The sequence below is a fragment of the Strongylocentrotus purpuratus genome, unplaced genomic scaffold, assembly GCF_000002235.5.
Source record: "Strongylocentrotus purpuratus isolate Spur 01 unplaced genomic scaffold, Spur_5.0 spur5_scaffold_4, whole genome shotgun sequence".
NCBI classification, from domain to species: Eukaryota; Metazoa; Echinodermata; class Echinoidea; order Camarodonta; family Strongylocentrotidae; genus Strongylocentrotus; species Strongylocentrotus purpuratus.
This window is the reverse complement of record NW_022145610.1, coordinates 29627436-29651013: the sequence shown is the minus strand read 5'-3', so window position 1 is coordinate 29651013 and position 23578 is coordinate 29627436. Positions and strand designations below refer to the sequence as shown.

The 23578-nt window shown below is 38.9% G+C and overlaps 1 protein-coding gene across 1 annotated transcript; it reads right to left on the bottom strand.

Moving 5' to 3' along the window:
- Positions 1 to 18606: 18606 nt before the first annotated feature.
- On the bottom strand, positions 18607 to 22182 carry LOC105445881 (myosin-11-like). Its single transcript, XM_030997306.1, has 4 exons — positions 20807 to 22182; positions 20306 to 20369; positions 19543 to 19832; positions 18607 to 19217 (listed from the first exon to the last, which is right to left on the bottom strand). Exons 1-4 carry the CDS (start codon positions 22080 to 22082, stop codon positions 18607 to 18609), a joined length of 2241 nt encoding a protein of 746 aa, XP_030853166.1. The 5' UTR covers positions 22083 to 22182.
- Positions 22183 to 23578: the final 1396 nt, after the last annotated feature.

Below are 23578 nucleotides of genomic sequence, written 5' to 3'. Positions count from 1 at the left end.
TAAGTTTGATACTTTTGGTAATTATTTGCCTGTTACATATAAAATAAACATTTACAACTGACATTACAAAAACACACATATGTAACAATAATGAGTAAAAAATGTTGGGTTATAAAGAGATAACTAAATAATTAATTAATTTAGCTAAAACTGTTTGATAAAGAAAGAATAAATTTAAAAAATACAATAGTAAAACTTAGGTTATAAAAAGACATGATCGGGGACGTGTATTGAGGATGCAATTAACTCTATTTGAATCACTATGCTTTCAGTTCGCTTTGGACAGGATGTCGAGATCATGGGTACAAGTGATAAGTTTTCGTACCTCCTTGCCATCGGTGGCCTTGACGAGGGCAAAGATTCGCCCATCACTAGTCCAAGAAGCCAGAACATCCTTGCACTTGAATGTTTTTGTGTAGAGTTCTTGGTTTTTTGTAGTTAAGTCCTCCTGGATTGTTGTTTTCGTACCTTTAAGTTTGCGTCGTGCTCTGATGAATTCACTTCTCTTCTTGTAGGATGTGAATTTTATGATGATGGGTCTAGGGCGACCTGCGTTGGGCTTCTTCGCTCCTGTTCGATGCGAGCGGTCGATGTCGTCCTGGGTCAACGTCACTCCCATCTTATTTGTAGCAAGATCACAAACAATGTTGTCAGTGTTTTCTCCAGGAGATTCTTTAATTCCGAACACGCGTAGACAGGACCGTCGAGAGTACTGCTCTAGCTGATTGGTTGCCACTTCCAAGTTGTGGATCTTATCATGATGGGTATCAATCGATTTCTGTAGCTTGGAAAGTTCTTGCTTCTTCGCTTCCACCTTCACCTCGATGTCATGAAGTCTGCCTTCATTCCGATCAATAAAGTCTTGAAGCTTGGCAAAAGACTTGTTCACAATATCTGTTGCGATTTTTGTTGCCAGATTCTCTATTTTCGCGATGAAAGAATCACTATCAAAAAGGTCCTGAACAGCTTCAGCAATTGTCTGCGATTTGGTTTTCACCATTGTGGTAGGCCTATGTCTCCAATGTCAATTGAATAAAGGAACGCGTTACGTGGCAAACGGGCTTTGTTACGTAAGGGAACAAAAGGATTGTCAAAGAATTCAGAGAATTCGGAGAAAGAACAATGAATGAATAGAGCAGTTCGTGGGAGAAACACAGTAGACGATCAGTTTATGCAGACACCAAAATGAAGCTGTGGGACCACAGTATAAAAAGCAACGCTCAATCGACACGAAGAAGCAAAATGTTTTGGCAAAATTACAGATTCAAATGAGATAAAAAATGTTCGATATTGTCCCCTGTCATAACTATACCTTGATTATGTCAGTTTTTGTAGTGTATCCACATAAAAAAGTCCACGGAACAGGGTTAAAAGGAACAAACAAAATATGAGCATAGTAAGTCCGTGCGTGTTTCCATGGTTCGTTTATTACTGAATTGTCAACACACAATCTTCTTCTAACTCGTGTATTGGCACGAAGTTGGTTCTGGGCAAAAAATATTGCCGCCATTATATCACCACGAAAGATACAACAACCCCCTACCTGTTGTAAATATTGTTGTAAATACCATGCAAGATAAGATAAGATAAAAGATACAACAACTTTCAGAATACCAATTATCTCGAAATATTATCTCCCGTGCGCATATGCAAATGAGAATTAAATGCCACTTTATTAATAATACGCACAATTACAAGCGCACCAAAGTATGAGCGCAGGCGCGGCCAATAAGATGAGAGAAAAGATACAACAAAAGATAACACAAAAGTTACAAGAATGTTCAGAATACCAACTTTATCTTAGCTTCAAAGATACAACAATATTAGAGATAACACAGGGTTCAGAATACCGCCCCGGGTAATTTTTTTCTTGGCACTATTGTACTTTCGTACGCATATACCACCTTAACACCACCTTAAAACTATCATTGCTAGACGTAGAAACTACTTTTATAGTGGATTTTTGATACGCTGTTGCCTAAAAGTGGACTAGCATGCAGTCTCTTTCGTTCGTTAGCCTCTGATTTGGGTAGTGTCGGCTGTTGTGTTGTGGGTTGGAAAGTAATAACTATTAAGCTAAATAAATGCAAGTATAGAGACAAACAAAATGGAGCCTTCAGAAACACGTGTGGTTGCTTTGGTAGTTTAATCCAGACTCAATATCCATGTGCTTTTACATGTATAATGTAGTGAACAGAGGACCTTGCATACATTCATTGTGTGTATGCATCTAATATGAATAACGATAAACTGTGCCTTAACAGCTGCAGTGCATTTCTAAGTGGCATGTTAATTTCAATTGCATGTTAGTTTCAATGAACCTGTTTTTAAACATAACATCGGCTCCTCTCTTTCAGGAGCCGACCCTACCCAAATCAGAGGCTAACGAACGAAGAGACAGAAATTTCGGTCTGGTATCACCTCTGCCTGAGCTGCAGTGCTAGTAGTTGTGGCTGTTGGTGCAATAATTTTCTACAGGACGATGATGATTTTCAGAACCACCCCCCCCCCCAAAGAAAAACATTTTTTTTAAAACAATATTACTAGACCTAGATCTAAATTTCATCAATAAGAGTCTAGTCTAGACAGGTCTAATAGAAATTGAAAGGAAATGGACAGAAGCTTCCTTTTTTTGACATACATTTGTTGATAATGTTACAGTAGTTTAGTCTAATAATACTATTAGTTAGTAAACTAAACTAAACTAAAGAAAGAGAAATTATAATATCTTATCAAATATCAACATATTTTTCGTCTTGATTTTCTGCTATTTCAGGTTCTTTTCAATTGATGCATGGGGATGAAAAAAGAAGGCCTCTCCCAAGCTACAGTGTCCAGCCTTGTGAAGTCCATCTCAATAGCCATTGCCAGGAGATGGGAGCAATACATCTCAATTCCTTCAACAAGAGAGGCAGTCCTGCAGAGTGCAGACCCAACATGAATTTTATAATTACTGCCATTTCACTGGCGTTAATATGGTCGGTGCTATTGATTGCACCCACATAGGCGTCTCCAAGCCAGTTGGCCAAACACCAGTTATTTCCTGAACAGGAAAAATAGATACTCCATTTTTCTTGGAAAGTCTGCTGGTGAGTAAAGCTGTAATAACGCCTAAATTTTGTAAACTAAATCATGTAAATACAATTTTTATTAAACAGATCTGCTGATTTTATGAATCTGCAGATGTGTCTACAGGTACATTATGAAGTGATTTAAAATTGTTTTGTCTGATGAATGTAGGTGCAATCTACACTCAAACTTTTATTCATTTGAAATCGGCATGAGCTAATATTTTCAGCTCGATTGCCATGGCTACCAGTCACTCCTGACAGTGACAGCTTGGCCTAGACTTCTGGGCGGAACTATCTGAAAATAAGACACAAATAATCAACAGTTGATTAATTACTTTCAAATTTGGGTCAGAAGAAAATTCAAACCTACCACTAACAATGATGGACCATATAAGACTTAGAGACCTACAAACTGCAGTACAGTATAGTGCAGTAAATTTTCATTTTACTTTTTCCCTTTCACGAAGCTCATTTTGGGAGATAACATAAACAAAGACAATCTTTGGTCTAATGCTAGATTGAACTATAATGGAAAAGTTGGGCTCTAAAACGATAAGGGCCTTGTAAAATCTCCATTCCAGGCTGCGTTTACATCTAGGTTAGGCCAACTGTCGGCTGGTTATCTAAGTAAGATGTAGACCTCTAGACTTGATTTTAGGGAAGGGACTAACTTGGCTATAGACTTTAACTACTTAGGGCTTTCTTAGGCCATGACATGGCAAGTACAACTTGGTGCGAGCATATTTATGACATAGTACTGCAAGAATGTGTATGTTTGTTCTTGACTTTAAAAGAGAAACCGGTAGTCATTCTGTAAATCAATGATTACTAGTAACTGAGTGGGGAGGGGGTGCCTCGTCACTGCCTACATGAAAGGTGCCTTAAGTTTTTTTTTTAAGTTAGAATATGATTGACACTGTAATTAAGACCAATTATCAATGGAGTAGATCTTTGATATTTTAATGAGGTATAAACCTTTTTATTTTTGTTTCAGGATGATGTTTTTCTTCAGTAAAATAAATGAAGTCAAATTCCCTGATAACTGAGACAAATACAGAGAGAGGAAGGAGAACTACTGAGCTGCTGAATATCTGACAGGTAGGCTGTACGAATAAGTTGTTGTTTGTATGCCCAGGTACTTCAAGGATGGCATTTGTTCATTCACATTTTCAATCAATACTTTCATGTAATTGATTATGCACTCCACTTTTACCACAATGTACATGCAAGACCTTTTTAATGTTTAACAGAAATAGGTTTCAATGTGCTTCCTTTCATTCTTTTCTCTTTTCATTCAACAGACATACTTGCAAGGACTATGAAGTTCTACTTAGCCTCTTCAATGAACCAGACTCCATCTGCTGTAACTGTGACTGCATGGGGATCAAAACCTTTGTATTATAATCCTCATAACATGAAGCTATGGTAACAAACAAGCAACCATTGATAAAAAGCCTGATATGTCCTTGTTGTGTATGTGAACCACAAAGCAACCATGTTTTTATGTACATCAGATGTTCATTGTTTCACTGGAAAAATTGTGATTTAGAATAATTTAAGAAATCATGTTTCATTATGTGTTTTATAATATAGTGCAAGTCATGAAACACATGAAACAAAAAATGGGAAAAATTAATGAAACAAATACATAACATTTAATTCTAATAGTTTCAAGTAGCAGATTATGAGGCTATTGGAGCTTAATATTTGACCTTCAATTTTATAATCGTATTCATTGTGAATTACAATCTTTTCTGTTTTAAGAAAAATAAATAAATTGAACATAATTGTTGATATGTTATATACAATATTCCTTTCATATCTTTTGATTTTAAGTGTGCATACTGTTGGGTTCATTGAATTATACATGGAAAAATCTTGAAATAGAACAGTGAGAGAACAGAGAGGGAGAGAGAGAGAGAGATAGAGTAAAAGAGAAAGGGAACCCAATGAGAAAGAACAATTTAATGGTGAGAGAAATAAACAATGATGTGAGATAGTGTGTGTGTGTGTGTGTGAGAGAGAGAGAGAGATGGAGATAGGGAGAAAGAGTTGGGGGGGGGGTACAGTGCCCCCTTTTTCAAATGCCCCTTTTTATATAGGAAAGTTCCCTTTTAACTTTGTAAGAAGTGCCCCTTTTTCCATAGGAAAAGTGCCCCTTCCCATTTTCACCTCTGATAAGTGCCCCTTTAATTTTGACACGCGCCCCTTTTCCTTTGACAAGTTTCCATTTTCCTTTGCAATAAGTGCCCCCTTTTCACTTTTAAGAAGTGCCCCTTCACCTCTGATAATTGCCTATTTAAATTTGAGAGGTGCCCCTATTAACAACAAATGCACATTTCCTTTATTATAAGTGCCTCTTTTTCATTCTCATAAGTGCCCCTTTTAAATATGTTCAATGCCCCTTTTCAGGTGTGATATGTGACCCTTTTCACCTCTGATAATTTCCCCTTTAACAATGATACAATTCCAGCAAGTGCCCTTTTTGTTGGTGCTGCCCCCCGCTTTGGAAGTCGCTCCGCCGCCCCTGGACGTCATATTGCTCAAGTTGTCAAAGTGATGCAGTCAGACCGCAGCGTGCGCGATAATGAGGCTGTACGCTGATTTTTATTCAGCGTCTCTTTGGTAATCTCGTGCATTCACGTGTGCTGAAATTCACGAGATTTTCCGTGAGATTTGTAAGGGTGTACAAACAGCTGCTTTTGTGGTCGATATCTTTAGTCAACATGGCAGCACGCAACGGTAATTACTCTAAAGATCTTCAGCTTCAGTTTGATATGAAACTTGCCATATTTCACAATTTTGAAACAATCTTTTTTCACCACTTTTATGGTCGTTATTTATGTAACATTGCAACAGCTATTTTGTACCCGGAATTTCGCTTTTGGTTCCTGACTTTGGTACATAATTAATTTGTTTACTTTGAGATTCGTTGGAAAGATGAAAAGTCACTGATCAAAATAATGTCAAAACCTAATTGACGCAAAATCATGTTTTCTTTATAATCATAATAATTAAGACCCTAAAAACCCGGAAATTACCAATTTGTTCTTTCTTATGATGGCGCGAAATTGTGTGATTTCATACTCGTGCACGCTCGCCGTCTGAGCAATGACAATGCATAACTGATTATTAATCTCTAGGGAGCTCCGCCGCGCCACAAACTGGTCGAAAAAAATAAGAAAAATGATTAAAAAAGAAATATTGTAGAAAATAATTTTTCAGATGGGCAAATAACGTATTTGATCCAGGGTCCTTAGATCGTTGCCATGACTGCTTGCGCGCACGTGCATTTCAGGCGCACGCCACAAAACTAGGTTACTAAAATCTGGTTTTCAGAATGTTAATAAACCAAAGCGGAACATATATGACGTAGTTGACGTATTTGACCAATCAGAACGCTGTATTATCACATCGGCAAAGTTGACTACTTTTTTTAATTATTCATAAACATGAGCGTGATTTTTTTTGGTTCCTGACTTTGGTACAGCGTAAAATAAAATAATTTTGATATCATTGTAAAGATAAATATTTATGCTTTATGCTGATTATAACATCTTCTTGACGCAAGAATGATTTCTATGTGAAAATCAGCCCTACTCTTTAGATAGATTTATCGTCGAAAAACCCCATTTTCAAGGCGAAATATCTGTTTCCAAAATATATCTAACATGATTGTCATATAAGTATATAAAGAGTGCAACTTCTTATCTTTAAAATAAGACCCATTTCATGAGAAATGAACAATTATAAAGGCAAAAGCTGCCGATCGGGAAGACCGTCTGCACTACTCATTACGCATGCAAGACACGTAAATTCTTGCATACGTGCTGAATAAAATAGAGGGTTTTCGCACCGGCTGCGGTCTGACTGGATGCATCCTCTCCACACTGCGCGCATCTATTGTCTTAGCCCATTGTCTTAGTGCATTGTGACGTCATATTGCTCAAGTTATCGAGGTGATGCATCCTCTCCATACTGCGCGCATCCATTGTCTTAGTGCATTGTGACGTCGCAGCTTCGGTACTGAGCATGTGCAGAAACCGTAACCATGGTGAATAATCCATGGACTAAGTTAGGCCAGGTTTAAACCATGGATCAGTTAGGCCACCTTTCGAGAAATGAAAATGACTTAGGTCAGCGGCCTAAGTTAAGCCTGGCCTAACTAAACCACGGTTTAACTTAGGCCAGGTTTAACTTAGGCCGCTTTCGAGAATACCACCCTTTGAGTTCGTTCGGTGGATTTCGATGGAACAAACCCCGTAGAGGCGTAGATTATCAAAGCTGGGCAAACCACTGATCTCTACGGAAAAATCACGCGTTCGTGGATAACGCCACCATCGGCGGCTTGCAGCAAGTGTAGGGAATATTATAGGGTTCAAATATAAGAACCGGTCAGATTCTCCAAGGTTGGCCGGACGATCAGCAGTCGACCAGCGAAGAACAGACGCACAGAGTTTCCAAGCTAGTTACTCTTGCGACTCGATTGATTCAACTATTGAAGAACCAGACCATGCAGGCGTTAAGGGTAAAATAGGAATGAACGCCAAAAAGTACAACCAACATCAAAAAACATATAGGCATATGCTGTTATCCATGTAATATTATCAAAAGTTAACAGAACATCTCAATAATACTTGGTTACCAAATGTTCAGGCGGAAAAAATATCACATCTCCAATATGTGATTCGATCTTTAAATTCCCCTTTCCCTTTTCTCTTTTTATCGAGGTGAGGGGTGTGGATAAACCAAGATAACCATGGGGAAAATGTGAATAAACAATCCGCGAGAACACTCACCATGAATGTTTCGTTATAACGGAAGGACCATTCATGTCATGGCGGAAAAATCTCATCGCATCGATCACGATTTTCTGAGTGCTCACTTCAGTCATAAAACCTCTAATACCCCAGTCACATCGAAAATACGTGCGATAGGACCTCAGCCACAAAGCCTAAATAACCTCAAAACCAGACAAGTTCTCGGCTATTGAAGGCAGTGTAATGTAAACTTTGGTTTGTGGGTTTGGTGACCTTAAGCTTCACTACGCAGGCGGGATACACATTTACATAATCATTTAAACATTGTTAATCCAGGTTGTTGCACTGATTTTTAAAGACACATTTTTTAATGTTTAATGAGCATTAAGCGTCATGCTCTGACGTAAAACTGCGTCAGCGAGTGGCGCAGTCTTTCACGTGACATGTGAGACTGACATCGTACAAGTAAATGCAGAATGAACAGTGCAAACAATGCGTTGACTTATTGGCGCATGCACCCGTCCTCAGCTTCATAGATTTGATTAACGCAGGTAATAACGCAATCGAAATAACGCCTCGTAAGCACCAGGCATATTTGTTGTTGTACATGCAGTTTGCGTCAGCTTGCCAATCAGGCAGTAAGGATTATGTTTTGTTTTTAAATCGCCAAATTCACTGAATAAAGAATACGGTACAATAATGTTCGTGAAACCTATTCCATCATCATGTAAGCAGCAACGATGTACTCAGGTCTGTCTCCTCATCAGGCGCGGATCCAGGATCTCTTAGGGGGGGGGGGAGGCCCAAATTTGAAATTATGCGAGCCAAATATAGGTACGTAATGGTGACCAACAGTGACGTAATGCGGGGTGGGGCGAGTTTCCCCCTCCCAAGCTTTAACGTTTCATTATATTATCAGAGAAAAAAGACGATTCGTTGTACCGTTCTCGAAAATAATCCTCATCGGAATTTAGTTCCCCCCTCCATCCCGCACGAAGCGCAGAAGCTTTTACGTATCATTAAATGATTAGATAAAGAAGACGATTCGCTGTACTGTTCTCGACTCTTAATCCTTGTCTGAATTCAGTCCCCCCCCCCCCCTCTCCCCTCCTGCGCGAGGCTTTGACGTTTTATCATTAGAGAAAGAAAACGATGCGTTGTACCGTTCTCTATACTCTTAATCCTTGTCTGAATTTCAAAGATGTTCTTTGTCTGCTCTTATTTCTTCCTACGTCCTCTTCCGATTGACCGCCCCCCCCCCCCCCCCCCTGGCTACGCGCCTGCGGTCAGATAAACACATCTTGATACCTTGTCCGACCCCGCAAGCTCAGGGGTTTAAGGCAATACATTACGGGCCCCTGGTGGGGTCGAGGCGGCGAAGCCGGCCCCGGAAGCTCAGGGGTTTTAGGCGTTTAATTAAGGTCAGATGAGCATATTTTTTGTATACCTTATTATTTTGCGAAACTGGCAGGTCACTATTTGGCGTGGGGTCCAGGTCCCAAAATCAGGGGTTTTAGGCATTAAATTACCGTCAGATGATCATCTAAGGGCCCGCCGTAGGGCCCTAGATGGAATCCAGGGGGCAAGGAGGAAGCTTAGGGGTTTTAGGCATTTAATCACGGTCAGATGAGCATATTTTGATGCCTCATTATTTTGTTAACACTGGCAGTTAACTATTCTCACTTTCTTGCTCTCATTCTATTTTATTTCTCTTTAATATACCTTTTCAAGAAAAGTGTGTCGGGGGGGGGGGGGGGGAGCTCAAGGCTCTCGATCCCCGTCGTACCTCGGGCCCTGACATGTAGGAATCTCAAGAATCATATTTTTTGCCTGGCTGTAAATTTAGAAATTTGTCATTTTCCAACAAACACATACAAACGTATAATTGACTAAAAAGTGAGGAAAAATTTCAAAAATTATGTCATTTCAGCATTATTTGTAATCTACCGTTGTGGAATTAGAAATAAACCACGTTTGAATTTGATTTCTCCCAAGCCCCCCCCCCCCCCCCCTCTATCAGTACGCCAGTATCTCCTCTTTTCCTTTTTTTTCTTTCCCTTTCCTTCCATCTCTCTTATTTTTTTTTTGATTGGGGGTGGGGGGGGGGGGTTAACAGCCTGGGAGGCAAGGCCCTTTTGGCCCCCCCCCCCCGATCTCCTTCTTCCCCCCTTTTCTTTTCTTCTTCCTCTTCTTTTTTTTCTCCCCTTTTTCTCCTTTTTCCCTTTCCCTTCTTTTCCTTTCTTCTCTTTTTTTTTTTTTTTTTTTTTGCGGGGGGGGGGGGGGGGGGGGGCAAGGCCCGATCGGCCCCCCTGGATCCGCGCCTGCTCCTCATTGTATACGTGGATGTACTATTTTCAAAAGCTAAAACAAAACAAAACAACAACAACAACAACACCAACAGTAAAAGAGTAAACTTGCATCATATTCAAAGCAAGAGCGTGACCCTTTTTATGTTTATAAACTAGTCAAGTTATCTACTACCTCTATCTCTGGTTCTTTTTTTGTCAGCTTCTAATGTCTCCGATAAACAAGATAGACCTATAATGATTAGTGTTCGAGCAATGAATTTCATCCTCCTTGCAGATTTATTCTTTATTTTGTAGGATGATCACGTTTCTGGAGGAATTATGAATCGTATGAAGTTACGGCAACGGGTAAGTGTGATGGTCATAGCCGAAGGCTTCAAGGGGAAGAAGTAATTCTACATTGTTGATTGGAGCCGTTGATTGCTAGGATGTTTTAAAAATATCGTTGAGTATTGCAAAAGAAAGTGTGTTACTTGTCACTCCTACCTCCCCCTCTCTCTCTCTCTCTCTCTCTCTCTCCCTCTCTCTCTCTCTCTCTCTCTTTCCCCTTCTCCCTTGTTCGTTTTCTATCTTCACTCTCCTCTTCTCTCTCTCCTCCAATCCTCTTCCATCTGCTCACCCCTCTCTCTTTCTCTCGCTTTCCCGCGTTTTTATTTATTCTTCACATTCTCGTTCTCTATCAGTATATCAGTCAGAGTAGGGAGAGAGAGAAAGGGAGAGAGAGAGGGGGGGAGAGGGGGTGATAGAGAGAGAGAGAGAGAGAGAGAGAGAGAGGGGGAAGGAGAGAGAGAGAGAGAGAGAGAGAGAGAGAGACAGAACGTGAGGGAGGGATAAAAGTGTGAAGACAATCAATGAGTAAGGTAGAGGATAAAGAAAGTGGACATGGGAGCTAGAGGGGTACCTGAGGGATAGATAAATAGGAGAAGAGCGTAGCATAGCAAGTTCACCTGTACCTTGAAATGCACTATATCTAATATCTTTGAAATGAAAGTTAACTGTGCAAATCAGTTTTGAAATAGTTTCTTTAAAGTATCAGAATGTTTTTATAGGCAGTTTTAGACTGTAAGAAATTATAAGGAAAACATTTAAACATTTGGTGGTCTCACGGCACGTCGGATGTGGATATCCTTTAAAAATGAAAAACTAGAAGCTGTTGCCGCAACACGCCATCTGAAACTCTCCTCCCTTTCCTGTCATGGAACTTCTACATCTTCTTATTGAGCTATTCAGATAGAAGGCTGTTAGCTTGTCACGCAACAACTGAACTATATCAGTCCACACCGCGAGTTAGCCAATCGGGCGTTCCTCCGCAGTTTATCGAGGTAATCCCAGGTGAGAGTGGGAGCTGTCCTTCTGGCTCAATTAGAAAGAGAGGGAGAAGGAGGGAGGAAGGAGAAGAGAAGGAGAGAGGAAGGGAGGGACCGAGGGAGCGAGGAAATGACAGAGGGATAGAAGGCGGGACGGTGACGGGGTGTATGTGTGTGTAAGAGAGAGACAGAGACAGAGACAGAGAGAGACAAAGAGAGAGACAGGAAGAAACAAAGGGAGAGAGTATAGTAATGGTACAGAGGTCTATCAAATTCAGTCCGGGGTAAAAAGATGGAGGTGTGAAAGATTAAAGATTAGAGGAAAAGTTAACATGGAACATGGACTCTCACCCATTCTCCCTTTCGGTCTCTCTCTCTCTCTCTCCACCTTAATTTGTTGTCCAATCTCTCTCTATCCCTTTCTCTCTTCCACCTTCCTGCCTTATCACCTCCTCTCATAATTGTCCACTTTCTTACTCTCTCCTCATTCAGCTTCTTAAAAAAAATAACTCGGGGTGAATAGTTTACCATATTATTTCTTTAACATGGTTTGGGCACAGGGTGAGGGCAGAATACTATACCATGAAGCCACGTTTCCCCCTTAAACGTCGTGCGTGTTCGTCCTATATACTTCATGATTTGTAAAGCAAATTGATGAGGCCGAGCGATCCTAGGTAGATGTTAACATGTCAGCCACTGTCTTGATGTCACGTATAGCTAGGTCTGTTAAGCCCCCCTTTTTTAAAAAAGAACGCCATCAGAAATATGGGTAGTAAAAAAGGAGAGGACAGATTCTGTCGTCTCCTTTTTACAATCCATTCCTTTCGCGCTCTCTCTCTCTCTCTCTCTCATCCCAACGAGCACTATCCCACCCTCCCTCTCTCCCTCTCTCCCTCCCTTCCTCCATTCCCCTCTCTCCATCTGTTTTTCTCTACCTCATTTCCCCGTATTCCTCTCTCTCTCTCTCCCTCCCTCCCTTCCTACCTCCCTGCCTCCATCCCTCCATCCCTCCATCCCTCTCTCTTTGTCTCTCTCTTTCTCCCTTCCCCCCTCTCTCATCTTCCCTCTCTCTTTCTTTTAATCCATCGTACCCCCTTCTCTACCTCTCTGCCCCCTCTCTCTTTCCACAACTCTCGTCCTCCCCCTCATTATAATTCTCGATATATTTGTATTTCCTCATCACCTGTTTCGTTTTGTACCCTTATCAAACATTTTCCTCTTCCGAATCTTGACTTTTCCTCTCCGTTTTGTAGAAAACAGCTGCAGATTTCAGCGATCCTATGTTGTCAGTAGCTGTTATGCTACCTACGCCGTAATGGACGGGTATGCCGATACCATCGGATGCTTTAGGCGTCGTCTAATCGTGGGCCCGCCTGGCTGAAATGAGTCCTCCTAAAAGCTGAATAGATTTGTATTCGTTTGCATTTTAATGTTATGTTTATTTCTCTTTTGAAGTATGATTAAATCCTACTCCTGCTCCTCCTACATCCCTATCATCGTCATCAACAACGCCAGCATCATTACCTTTTCATCAACACCATTGTCGTTATCATCTTCGTCATCTTACTCGTTAAAATCCAAATTTAAATTATCATTATCAATATCATTATTATCCTCAGATTCATCATCATCAACGTCATAATTTCAATTACAGTGTTTTATTATTATTGTTGTCATAATACTCATCATTGTCGTCGTTGTCGCAGTCGTACTCTTCTTCGCCTTATCATCCTCATCTTCTCCATTATCATGGAAATGTTTCTTCCAATCGCGGTGATCACCTCCATCCCATTTTCGTGTTCTCTTCTTCCGTCTTCTTCCACTGTGTATTCTAATCCCTCTTTCTTTGGCCAACCAACTTCAGTTTCAATAAATCCTTGGAAGATTATTGAAGAAACGTACCCGGGGTATCGCCATTGGTCAAGAAGAGGGCGGAAGGTCAGTTTTCATACCCTTGAACAGTTTGACACTCGGTACCTTAAAGCTTGTAGCTTGTCGCCTCTAAGCCGAGCTTTGTAAAGTCAGCAAATGTTACGCCTCCGTTTGCTGGTAGGACCTATTTTAGGGTTCTTTTCATTTCGGCCCCCTCACCACCCCCAAATCGGAAGGACCAATTTAAAGACTACTTGAAGCCATTCATGTGTGAGAACTTAAAGACATAAAAGTTAAATTCTGGTTCATTCTAAGACTTCGTTTTTCTTGTCGGTCAATTTAAGTTATTTTTATCTTGTTGATGTGAGGAAATTATTCCTCTTGTTCGCTACCTTACTCATCGATACTTCTATTGATGTTATTGTAACTCAACATTTAATGCATTTTTTATGTTTTTAATTCTGAGTTAAAATAAAATATTGATTATATTTACTGGATCAAAATGTTCATAATCACATATTAATATTACCTCAGATTTTTATTCTAGTGCAGGTGGACTATAGATACGATAACTATTTTTTTTAAAATCCAATACGATAGCTACTATTTTGGGAAAATCAACCTAAAGCAATTTAGGCCTTGACTTGATCAGTTGACTTTTCGAAAATATACACGAGCGTGTTTTCTGAAGATTCTATATGTTGGCACGTTAACTAAATAAACAACATAAAATTCAAACACGGTAGCAACTATTTTCGGAAAATCAACCTAAAGCAATTTAAATTAGTTTTGTGCGTTATTGAAATGTGTGAACATAACAATGAGGTATTACGTAATCAGAACATGATTTCTATCGGGCATACAATAGAGTACCGAAATTGCTCTTGACTTTTCGAAAATAGGTACGTGCGTGCTTTCTGAAGATTCTATGTCGGCACGTTCACTGTTAAACAAATAACATATAATTCAAACATGGTACCGACTATTTTCGGAAATTCAACCTAAAGCAATTTAAATGTGTGAACATAACAATGAGGTATTACGTACATGTAGTTAGAACATGATTTCGATCGGGCATTCAATAGAGTACTAAAACTACTCTTGAGTTGATCTGTTGACTTTTCAAAAATAATTGCGATCGTTTTTTCCGAAGATTCTACATGTCGGCACGTTGAGGTGCAGAACGTAGAGCGAATAAAATGTCATAATGTATGTGTTGGTGAGGATGAGCCCAAAGGGGTAAGTTCTTTTACCAGTGTATTCAATGGGTCGGCACACTCGTAAACAGTGGAGTATGGTAGGTCCAGGCATTGAGAGGGGGAGGGGGCATTGGTACCATAGGGGGAGGGGAAACAGGTGTAGAACAGTAAACTAATGCTCCTCCATCTAGCATATAAGTATTGATGTGTACTGCAAGGTTATGGAATCATCAAAATAATAAGAAATTTGGCCCAGTCTTGGTAAAGTTACAAGCACTGTACACAGAAACATGTATATGGGATTACCCTATATCTATCCAGTCCAGATAGATAATTATAATAATTTACCAAATATATCAATTAGTAGGCGGTTTTCCGGCAAAATATGTATGATCACGTATTAGTCAAAACATATTCTTTCACATGATTGGTAATACGAGCTTCCATTTCATTTTTTTGAGAAGGAGGCGTTTCCAAAACTGGTCTTTACCTTTGTTTCTTTTTTCTCTCTCTTTATTACCATGCCCCCTTCTCTTTGTGTCGCTGCCTGCCCCCTCCTTATCCTCTCTTTCTCTAATATCCCGTTCCCTTCCACTCAGTACAGGAATTATACAGTAAATAGCGCCTGTGGAAAGGGTCGTATCATCGTATTTCACCAGTTCACGTTACCCATTTTCCTTCTCCCATTCTTATTCTCCGTTTACTTCTCTTCATTTTGACCATGCACTAATCACCATTTCTGGGCACGCGTTATGTGCCCCCACGTAGCTTGGCCACTGTTTATAATTATTAAAGCACTGCCCCCTCACCTACTCCGGGAACGGAGGGACCGCATTCATGTTCCCTAAATATCTTTCCCTTTCTCTCCCCTCTTTAGTTCTTTCTTCCGTACTCTCTCCGCCCCCCCCCCCTCTTTAGATCTCTCTACATTTCTCTCTCCAGTTCCCTCTCCCTCTTTGTAAATACTTCTATCTTCAATACACACAAAAACTCTCTCTCTCGCAAATGCTCCTCTCTGTTACATGTATCATCATGGAAGTGTAATCCCCTCTCCCCCTTCTAACCTGCATAATCTACACTAACCAATGTTAAAGGCGAGGGTGAAATCTATTTCCCGTCCCTCCGGTGTTAAATACATGACTGCACCCGTTGAAGATAATGGATTAAATTATAACTGTATAATAATTATACCCTCCCCGCACCTTGATTAACCTTCGAAAACACTTTACACATGGGAGAGATATCAATGCCAGACGAATATTCCAATGATTTATTAAACATTTTGTTTGCAAACTCTATGATTCTCTTGAAAGCAAATATATATTAAGCTGATCAACGGTCTGGTAGAGAATAGACATTAATGATATATTGAGGAAGACAAAGTATTTGTATTAGTAGCTTACATATTCAAATTCAAGTAAAGTTCAAAATGAAATCAAAAGTCTTGTCACTTTATTTCTTACATAATTTTCAGAGTATCATCTACATAGTTTTCCCGCCATGGCGCGCCATTGCGATATACATGATGACAATTGCATATGACTTCAAATATTATTTCTAGGTTCATCTAAATTCGCCAATTGCTATATACAGCAAAACAAACTTCATTTGCAACTCGAGGATACACAGAAATCAAGATTTGCTTGATTTAGGCTGCCAGCTAAAGCCCATAAGATATTTTGCCCGCAGATACGCCTGCATACTGTACATGCGATTATTGTTTATTTACGTTCGATGTGAAGAGCATTTCTGTAGAGTACTATTAAACGATAGGTGCAACAAGTGCAAAGTAATACATGTTAATCTATTCAGTGTTTGTTATTAACATATCAAGAATTTACGGAAGTTCCTTTCAGAGTTAATATTTGCATTCCCTGTGTGTGACCACATCTATGTACAGCCAAATGAGTTTTTGCTATTATTATAGTAATAAGCCATCTGGTTATATGTTCTACCGTATTTGCCTACATCTTTCATGTCTACATCTAAGTCTTCTATTATAATCTGTGTATTTTTCTGTTTAACCTAAATATTTTGAAAATATCATTTTAGGAACTGAAAACTAATACATGTAGATCAGATGAAATACGTATAAGGTCGGAATATCCATAACGGTACTATGAAAAACGACATAAATGAAATATGACATAAGAAAATATAACATGGATAAAATCAGAATTATAATCACAAACATTACAAAGAACATTATTAGCTTCAACACCTAACGTATCATAGGAAACATGTAGCATATAATATACAGCAATGCAATGTCACTATGGGTATCTGGTATGCCTCCATCACGTCATACATGGTTTGCGATGTTCTTAAAATAAATTCATGATATAATAACTTTTTTTGCTCTCTCTTTTCTTTTCCGTTTTTTCTTTTCTTTTAGTTTTACATGCATTCAAAACATTAGAAACAAGTACATATATATTTGAGATCTGGTCAAGCGACTGTCTGAAGAAAAAAATCGAGAGCTGATTGTGATTCATGATTATAAACAGCGTTTGTATACTTTAGTTTTACAGCATCGCCAACATAAGAGAAAATCGACTCAATCAGGCTTGCTGAATATTACATACTCAACCCACATGGGTATATGGAATTACTTACACACACGAACACGCAAGCACATGTGGCATGGCATTTTGGTCCGAGTTCTGTAGCTATATCTTGTCATATTTCCAATTTAAATTCCAATTTTGAATTGAAATATGCATTTTTTTTTCTTTGTGATATACTATTCTCGCTGTTCCATCTGGTCTTCGCGTCGCTTCACGTTTTCAGAATAACGAATTTTCGGAAACAAAATATTAAAGGAAGCTAACAAATTATTTTCACCTTTATCGCAACTGAAAACTCTCATTAAGTCGATTTTAGGCGTTTCATTTAGTAAATAGGTCGTCTATTCCCTATTTGTCTCCGTCTAATCTTCCATATCCTTATTGTGTAACATCTATTGGCCTATAATCCGTTCCATAAAAGACTGTCCATGTGGTCTAGTCGTCAAATTCCCACGTAGTTTAAATGCCATCGACTACATAATTTAGATTAACGTATTTATTACGTACCACATGGTCGTTACATTAGACAAAAACTATTTTATACATAGCGGACAATAAATTGTGTATATGGCCACGGACAAATGTAGAACAAATCAATAATATTTCTATTAAAGACATCAGGAAAATGATAAGCATACCAGGCGCATCAGAGACCAAGATTGTATGAGACCGAATACAAGAACAGAAACCGGTTAAATATGCATAGACAAGGTTGGACAAATGGTAAATGGCCCGAATGATAACCAACCAGCCTTAATATACATATACGTTCAGTACGTCTAGATATACACGTACGTGGAAAAATATTTAAAAACAGAGACAAACAAAAACTCTAAAGAAACTGTGATAGATATACTGATGTACAGAGTGTTGTGTATTATACAATCAATGTTTATACTCTTTATTTAAGTTATTCGTTATTTCATATTCATTCTTTATTGATTGAGTTCGTTTTTCTTTCACGTATTCGTATTTACTTTATCTATTTCAAAGTGGCGGTAGATACACACAAAATTGAATTGATCCGGTTATAATAAGTGACCCTTATAATAACTACTCGAATTTTTTAATTGAATGTCTATATCCAGATATCTTCTTTATCTTGCCAAAAAGAAAACTCAAATCTACATTAAAAAACATCACGCTCTGCATGCCATTCTTGTATATTTTATAAAGTCACTTTGTTGAAATTACATATTCGGTGTTTGTATACAATATGGGTCAGCGAATGATTATGAAGTTGTATGTCTATTACTCTTTTCAACAATCCCAGCAGTAGATAGTGTATGAACAAAAAAGTCAACTGGATTTACTTCTTTTCGCTTTCGACGTCTTCCGTCCACAGACGCTTCATCAGGCCGACCATGATGACGTTCCTCGACCACGTCACCGTGTTCATGGGTCAACAATCATTTGGTGCTAAAGACCAGTCGCCCTGATGAAGGGTACCGGAGTGGACCTGAAACATCGTAAGCTAAAATAATGTAAGTAAATCTGACATGATGAAGATTATCTGGTGATTCCTTATAAACTGAATGCTTTCTGGGAAGCATCCATTACTATCTTTACCAGGAAAATTAGCAATATTTTCTCTGGGGATGTATCAGTAAGAACGAGTTGAGAAATCAGATCTTCTTCGTTACTTATGATTCCGCCTACATGGCTTTTATCCAAGGTGGTGGATTCCTCGTTGGGTTTCCCACCATAAGATACCAGAGGGGTAATCTCAGACATATCTTCAGGTAGGACTTGTATTTCATGGCTGGGCGATTGTTCAGTAGGTTGAATGCTACTAACGTTGTTCATATCATCTCCAGGATGAACTTCTTTTGAGGACACTTCTTCAGAAGTCACTTCAGATTCATCCAAGTCCTCTGTACTGCGCTCTGGCGATTGGTCAAGATGTTGACTCCTACTACCATCTGCCACGTTCTCCTGTGCTTTGGCAGCCATGTTTCCTGTATGCCCATCTCGAGGAGTGTGGTTACTGATTGCTGTAGCTCCCTGAAGTACCTGGATGTCAGTGTGTCTTTTGGTCCGGTCCTGTTCTAGAGAGGTGTCATCTGTATCAGAGAGTTGCTGATCATTGACGTCTTCGTTGGCATACTCCAAATCGATCTGTTCTTCTGCTACACCTGACCGGCAGCAAGAAAGAAAAGAAATAATTTTTGTTTCCATCTCAATTGACATCGAATCGGAATTATCATAATTGTGTAGAACTTATCGCATTGAATTTCAAATTTCTTATATTTTTTATAGTAGTAGAAGAGAACTTGATGTTACTAGTCAGCATCTGTTTGGATTTTTTTTGTGTGCACAGCTATTTTTTCTGCATTACGTCACCTTGGTATCTAAACACATGGGCCGTATTGTACACCAACTATATCAGTATGTTGCTGAAGTGTTAAATGGGGTCCTTATTACGAAACTACAATCGTTATTAATGAAAATAAACTTTACCTTCGCTGAGATACAGGTCTGCAAGGTTGACCAACTTGGCAGCGTGCAGTGCCTTCGTAAGCTCAATCCGTTCATCTTCCCTGGACACACCTCTTCTCCATTGTTTCAGTATATGGCGAGTTCCATCACTGGTAACTCGGTTGAACTTCACATTGGTCATGAGCGCTCTCTGTATATCACCATGTAGGATTCCCAGCTGACCAGCAAGGCTGTCGATCTTGGCTTCATCGTAAAGATCGTCAGCTATCTGCTGTAATATGCCTGCAAACTCATCATCTGGGGGCTCCTCTCTAGAATGGTACATGGTAACAAAAAAGACAAACATGGAGCGGTCATAGAACGTAGGTATGACGTATCAACTTAAAAAGTAATTGAAATCTTTACTTGAAGAAAAAATAACGGGAAAATGCGTTCTTCCGGTGATGAGACCATGCTCAAATTACTGATTATATAGTCATGAAAGGATTTCACTTTTAACTCTAATTACCATAGACTTTAATGCAGCCAAATTCTCTCTTTTTTTGTTAATGAGTTTTAATCTTTTACTCACTTTTGGTTCTACATAATCACATGTAGGTGGTCATAACATTTATAAACATGATTTTGCATCCATAGAACATAAGCGCTGCCGTACTTGTATAATTGTTATTGACATTTTAGCACCACTCATTTTACACACAAAAGTACATTCCATAATAGTGTTGTCACAATAAGATAAATAATGCGTCCATTGTCATTTAAGAGTAAATATATTTCATCTCACCCTGCTTGTAATGTATCACTCCTTCCCAGTCCTCCGGTTGAATTATCCTCAAATGATGATGTGCCTTTCATGAAGGAATGAAGTCAGTTTGGATGAGAAAAAACAATAAGATAAATATTTTGAATCATTGGATCTTTATTGTTCACTACATTTCTATGTTTTTTATACTTCTAAAGTGTCTATAATGAACAAGCATTGCATAGCTCCAGTTTTCTTGGATAATTTAATCGAATGGCGTTATTTCTGACATAATGACAACAAAAACAAACAAGAAACATAAACATTTATGTTCAGGATCATTATGGACTGTGATAAACTCGATATTCGAAGTATTTCAAAGTAGCAGAATAGGGTATAGGGAGCTATATAGACCATATTGGACTTGATAAGCTTCAAATTATAAATATTTTAAAAAGTGACAAAAATGGAATATGAGTTATATAGTATTATGTATAATAGACAAAAAAGGAGTTGAAAGGGAGAATGAAAATAAAGTCTTACCACCCTGAGCTTGTTTTCCAGAAATTACCCAAGGAATGAAACTCCATTGGTGTGACTCTGCTTTCTTCTTCTGTTCTGCTGATCGAATCTCACTTTCTAGTTGAATTTTGGTTCTCAGCCTCCAGGTCTCACGCTCAAGTTGCTCCAAAAGTTGTTCCTTATAATCATGCTTCTTCTTTAGCTCTTTCACTTGCTGTCTTAGAGTCGTCTCATTTTGCTTTTTTTCCCCTACGGTTTCCATCAAAGTGTCTACGCATTGTTGCTTAGACTCGAGTTTATTCTTCATTTCTGCTTCCAATAAGCGCTTCTCTTTTTCAGCTCTTGCACGGTCTTCCTCTCTTCCTTTCTTTAGCTCTTGAACTTGCTGTATTAGAGTCGTCTCATTTCGGTCTCTCTCCCCTACGATTTCTGTCAACGTGTCTACATGCTGTTGCTTAGAATCAAGTTTCTTCGTCATATCTGCTGCTAATGCACTCATCTCTTTCTCAGATTTTGCTCTGTCTTCCTCTCTTCCTCTCTTTAGCTCTTCAACTTGCTGTCTTAGAGTCGTCTCATTTCGTTCTTTCTCCCCTACGGTTTCCGTCAAAGTGTCTACGCGTTGTTGCTTAGACTCAAGTTTCTTCGTCACATCTGCTACCAATGAGCGCTTCTCCTTTTCAGCTCTTGCTCTGTTTTCTTCTCCTACGTTCTTAAGCTTCTCAACTTGTTGTGTTAGAGTCGTCTCATTTCGCTCTTTCTCCCTTACGGTTGCCATCAAAGTGTCTACATGCTGTTGCTTAGACTCAAGTTTATTCGTCATATCTTCTGCCAATGAGCGCTTCTCCATTTCAGTTCTTGCTCTGTTTTCTTCTCCTACTTTCTTTAGCTCTTCAAATTGCTGTCTGAGAGTCGTCTCATTTCGCTCTTTCTCCCGTACGGTTTCTGTCAAAGCGTCTACATGCTGTTGCTTAGACTCGAGTTTCTTCGTCATATCTTCTGCCAATGAGCGCCTCTCTTTCTCAGACCTTGCTCCGTCTTCCTCTCTTCCTTTCTTTAGCTCCTGAACTTGTAGTTTTAGAGTCGTCTCATTTCGCTCTTTTTCTCCTACGATTTCGGTCAAAGTGTCTACGCGTTGTTGCTTAGACTCAAGTTTCTTCGTCATTTCTGCGACCAATGAGCTCATCTGTTTCTCATACCTTGCTTTGTCACCTTCGTGAAGGCATCCACGTAGGAGGTCAAGCCACTGCAACTGATCCTCATCGGAGCGCATGTCATCACGGTAAGGTATTTCGTGCATACCAGTGATCCCGAGATGCTTCAATTCATTTCTCGCTTTGGGGATGTCTCCGTAAGAAAGTATAGCACATAGAGGGACGCGGCCTATTTAATCGAAACATATTCAATGAGTTTACTCGAAATTACGTCCAAAGTCATGATATTTGTTATGACAACTACATACCACACATACGTCACATCCTATTTTATTTTTTCGGGGGTTGGGGGGAGTTGACACGAAGGAATGAGAAAATCTGAAATGCTTCTTCATCTATGTGTATTTTTATCAGTATTTTCAGTAGCATAGCATTTCCTGCCATATTTAAGTTGTAAAAAGAATGAATGGGCAAAAATCGATTGAGAAAAGGAGCGGAGAGAGAGAGAGAGAGAGAGAGAGAGAGAATGATGATAAAGGAAGGAGACTGAAGATGAGCCGGTATAAAGAGTAAATGAAGTGAGTAATGAGATAGTAATACATTCCCAACTATGATAATGCAAATGAAATTTAATATTCATTGGAGGAAATTTAGTTGGGAAAATCATGATAGAATAGACTGATTTTATTGTTTATGATATTGTTTAACCACAACAACTTCAACGGAAACAAGATGAAACATGATTTCGGAATTCTTAAGATCAGTAGTTAGAGTAAATTGATTAATACAAAAATGAATGAAATCAAGACCACGTTGGGTTCGATTGATATAATACCGGTATTTAGTGCAAGCATTGCCATAATTATATTCAACTTTAATCACTCCAATGCCTCGATCGGCTCAAAAATAGAAAGCTACACGGAGATGGCTATTAAGCACCAAATTACATGTTAAAGTATAAAAGCAGATAAGTGGAGGATATATTTCTAAGTTATGCTTAATTTATGTCTCATCCAAATATAATTTCATAATTGATTCATATTTTTATTGTTCAAATTGTTGACTGTGTATTGTCGGATCATGGCCTTATGTCTCACACGTAGAATGGGCAAAATCGAGTGAGCAAAGTAGGGAGGGGTGATAAAGGAAGGAGACTGAAGATGAGCCGGTATAAAGAGTAAATGAAGTGACTGATGAGATAGTAATACATTTAAAACTATGATGATGTCAATGAAATGTAATATACTTGTGGTAGGAAAATTAGTCGGGACAATCATGTTATAATAGACTGATGATATTGTTATGATATTGTTTAACTACTACAACTTCGACTGAAAAAAAGGTTGAAATATGATTGGGAAATCTAAAGATCGGGTAGTTAGTGAAAATTACTTAATAAATAAATAAATGAAATCAAGACCACGTGGGGTTTGACTAATATAGGGCCTAATACCGGTATTTGGTGTAAGCATTGCCATACTTATATCTAACTTTAATCACCCCCATGTCTCGGCTCAAAATTAGAAAGCTGTATCCAGTACAAGGAAAATGGACATTAAGCCCCAAATGTTATAAGTATACAAGCAGATAAATGGAGGGAACATTTCTTATATTATGCATAATAAATGTTTCATCCAAATAT

What these genes read in the sequence shown, in the direction of transcription:
- LOC105445881 (XM_030997306.1), bottom strand. Translation starts at nt 22,082, where the DNA reads ATGCACGAAATACCTTACCGTGATGACATGCGCTCCGATGAGGATCAG. An exon ending in AGTGATACATTACAAGCAGG is followed by an intron (nt 19,833 to 20,305) that starts GTGAGATGAAAT and finishes GTACCATTCTAG; the next exon opens with AGAGGAGCCCCCAGATGATG. An exon ending in AGACCTGTATCTCAGCGAAG is followed by an intron (nt 19,218 to 19,542) that starts GTAAAGTTTATT and finishes GCTGCCGGTCAG; the next exon opens with GTGTAGCAGAAGAACAGATC.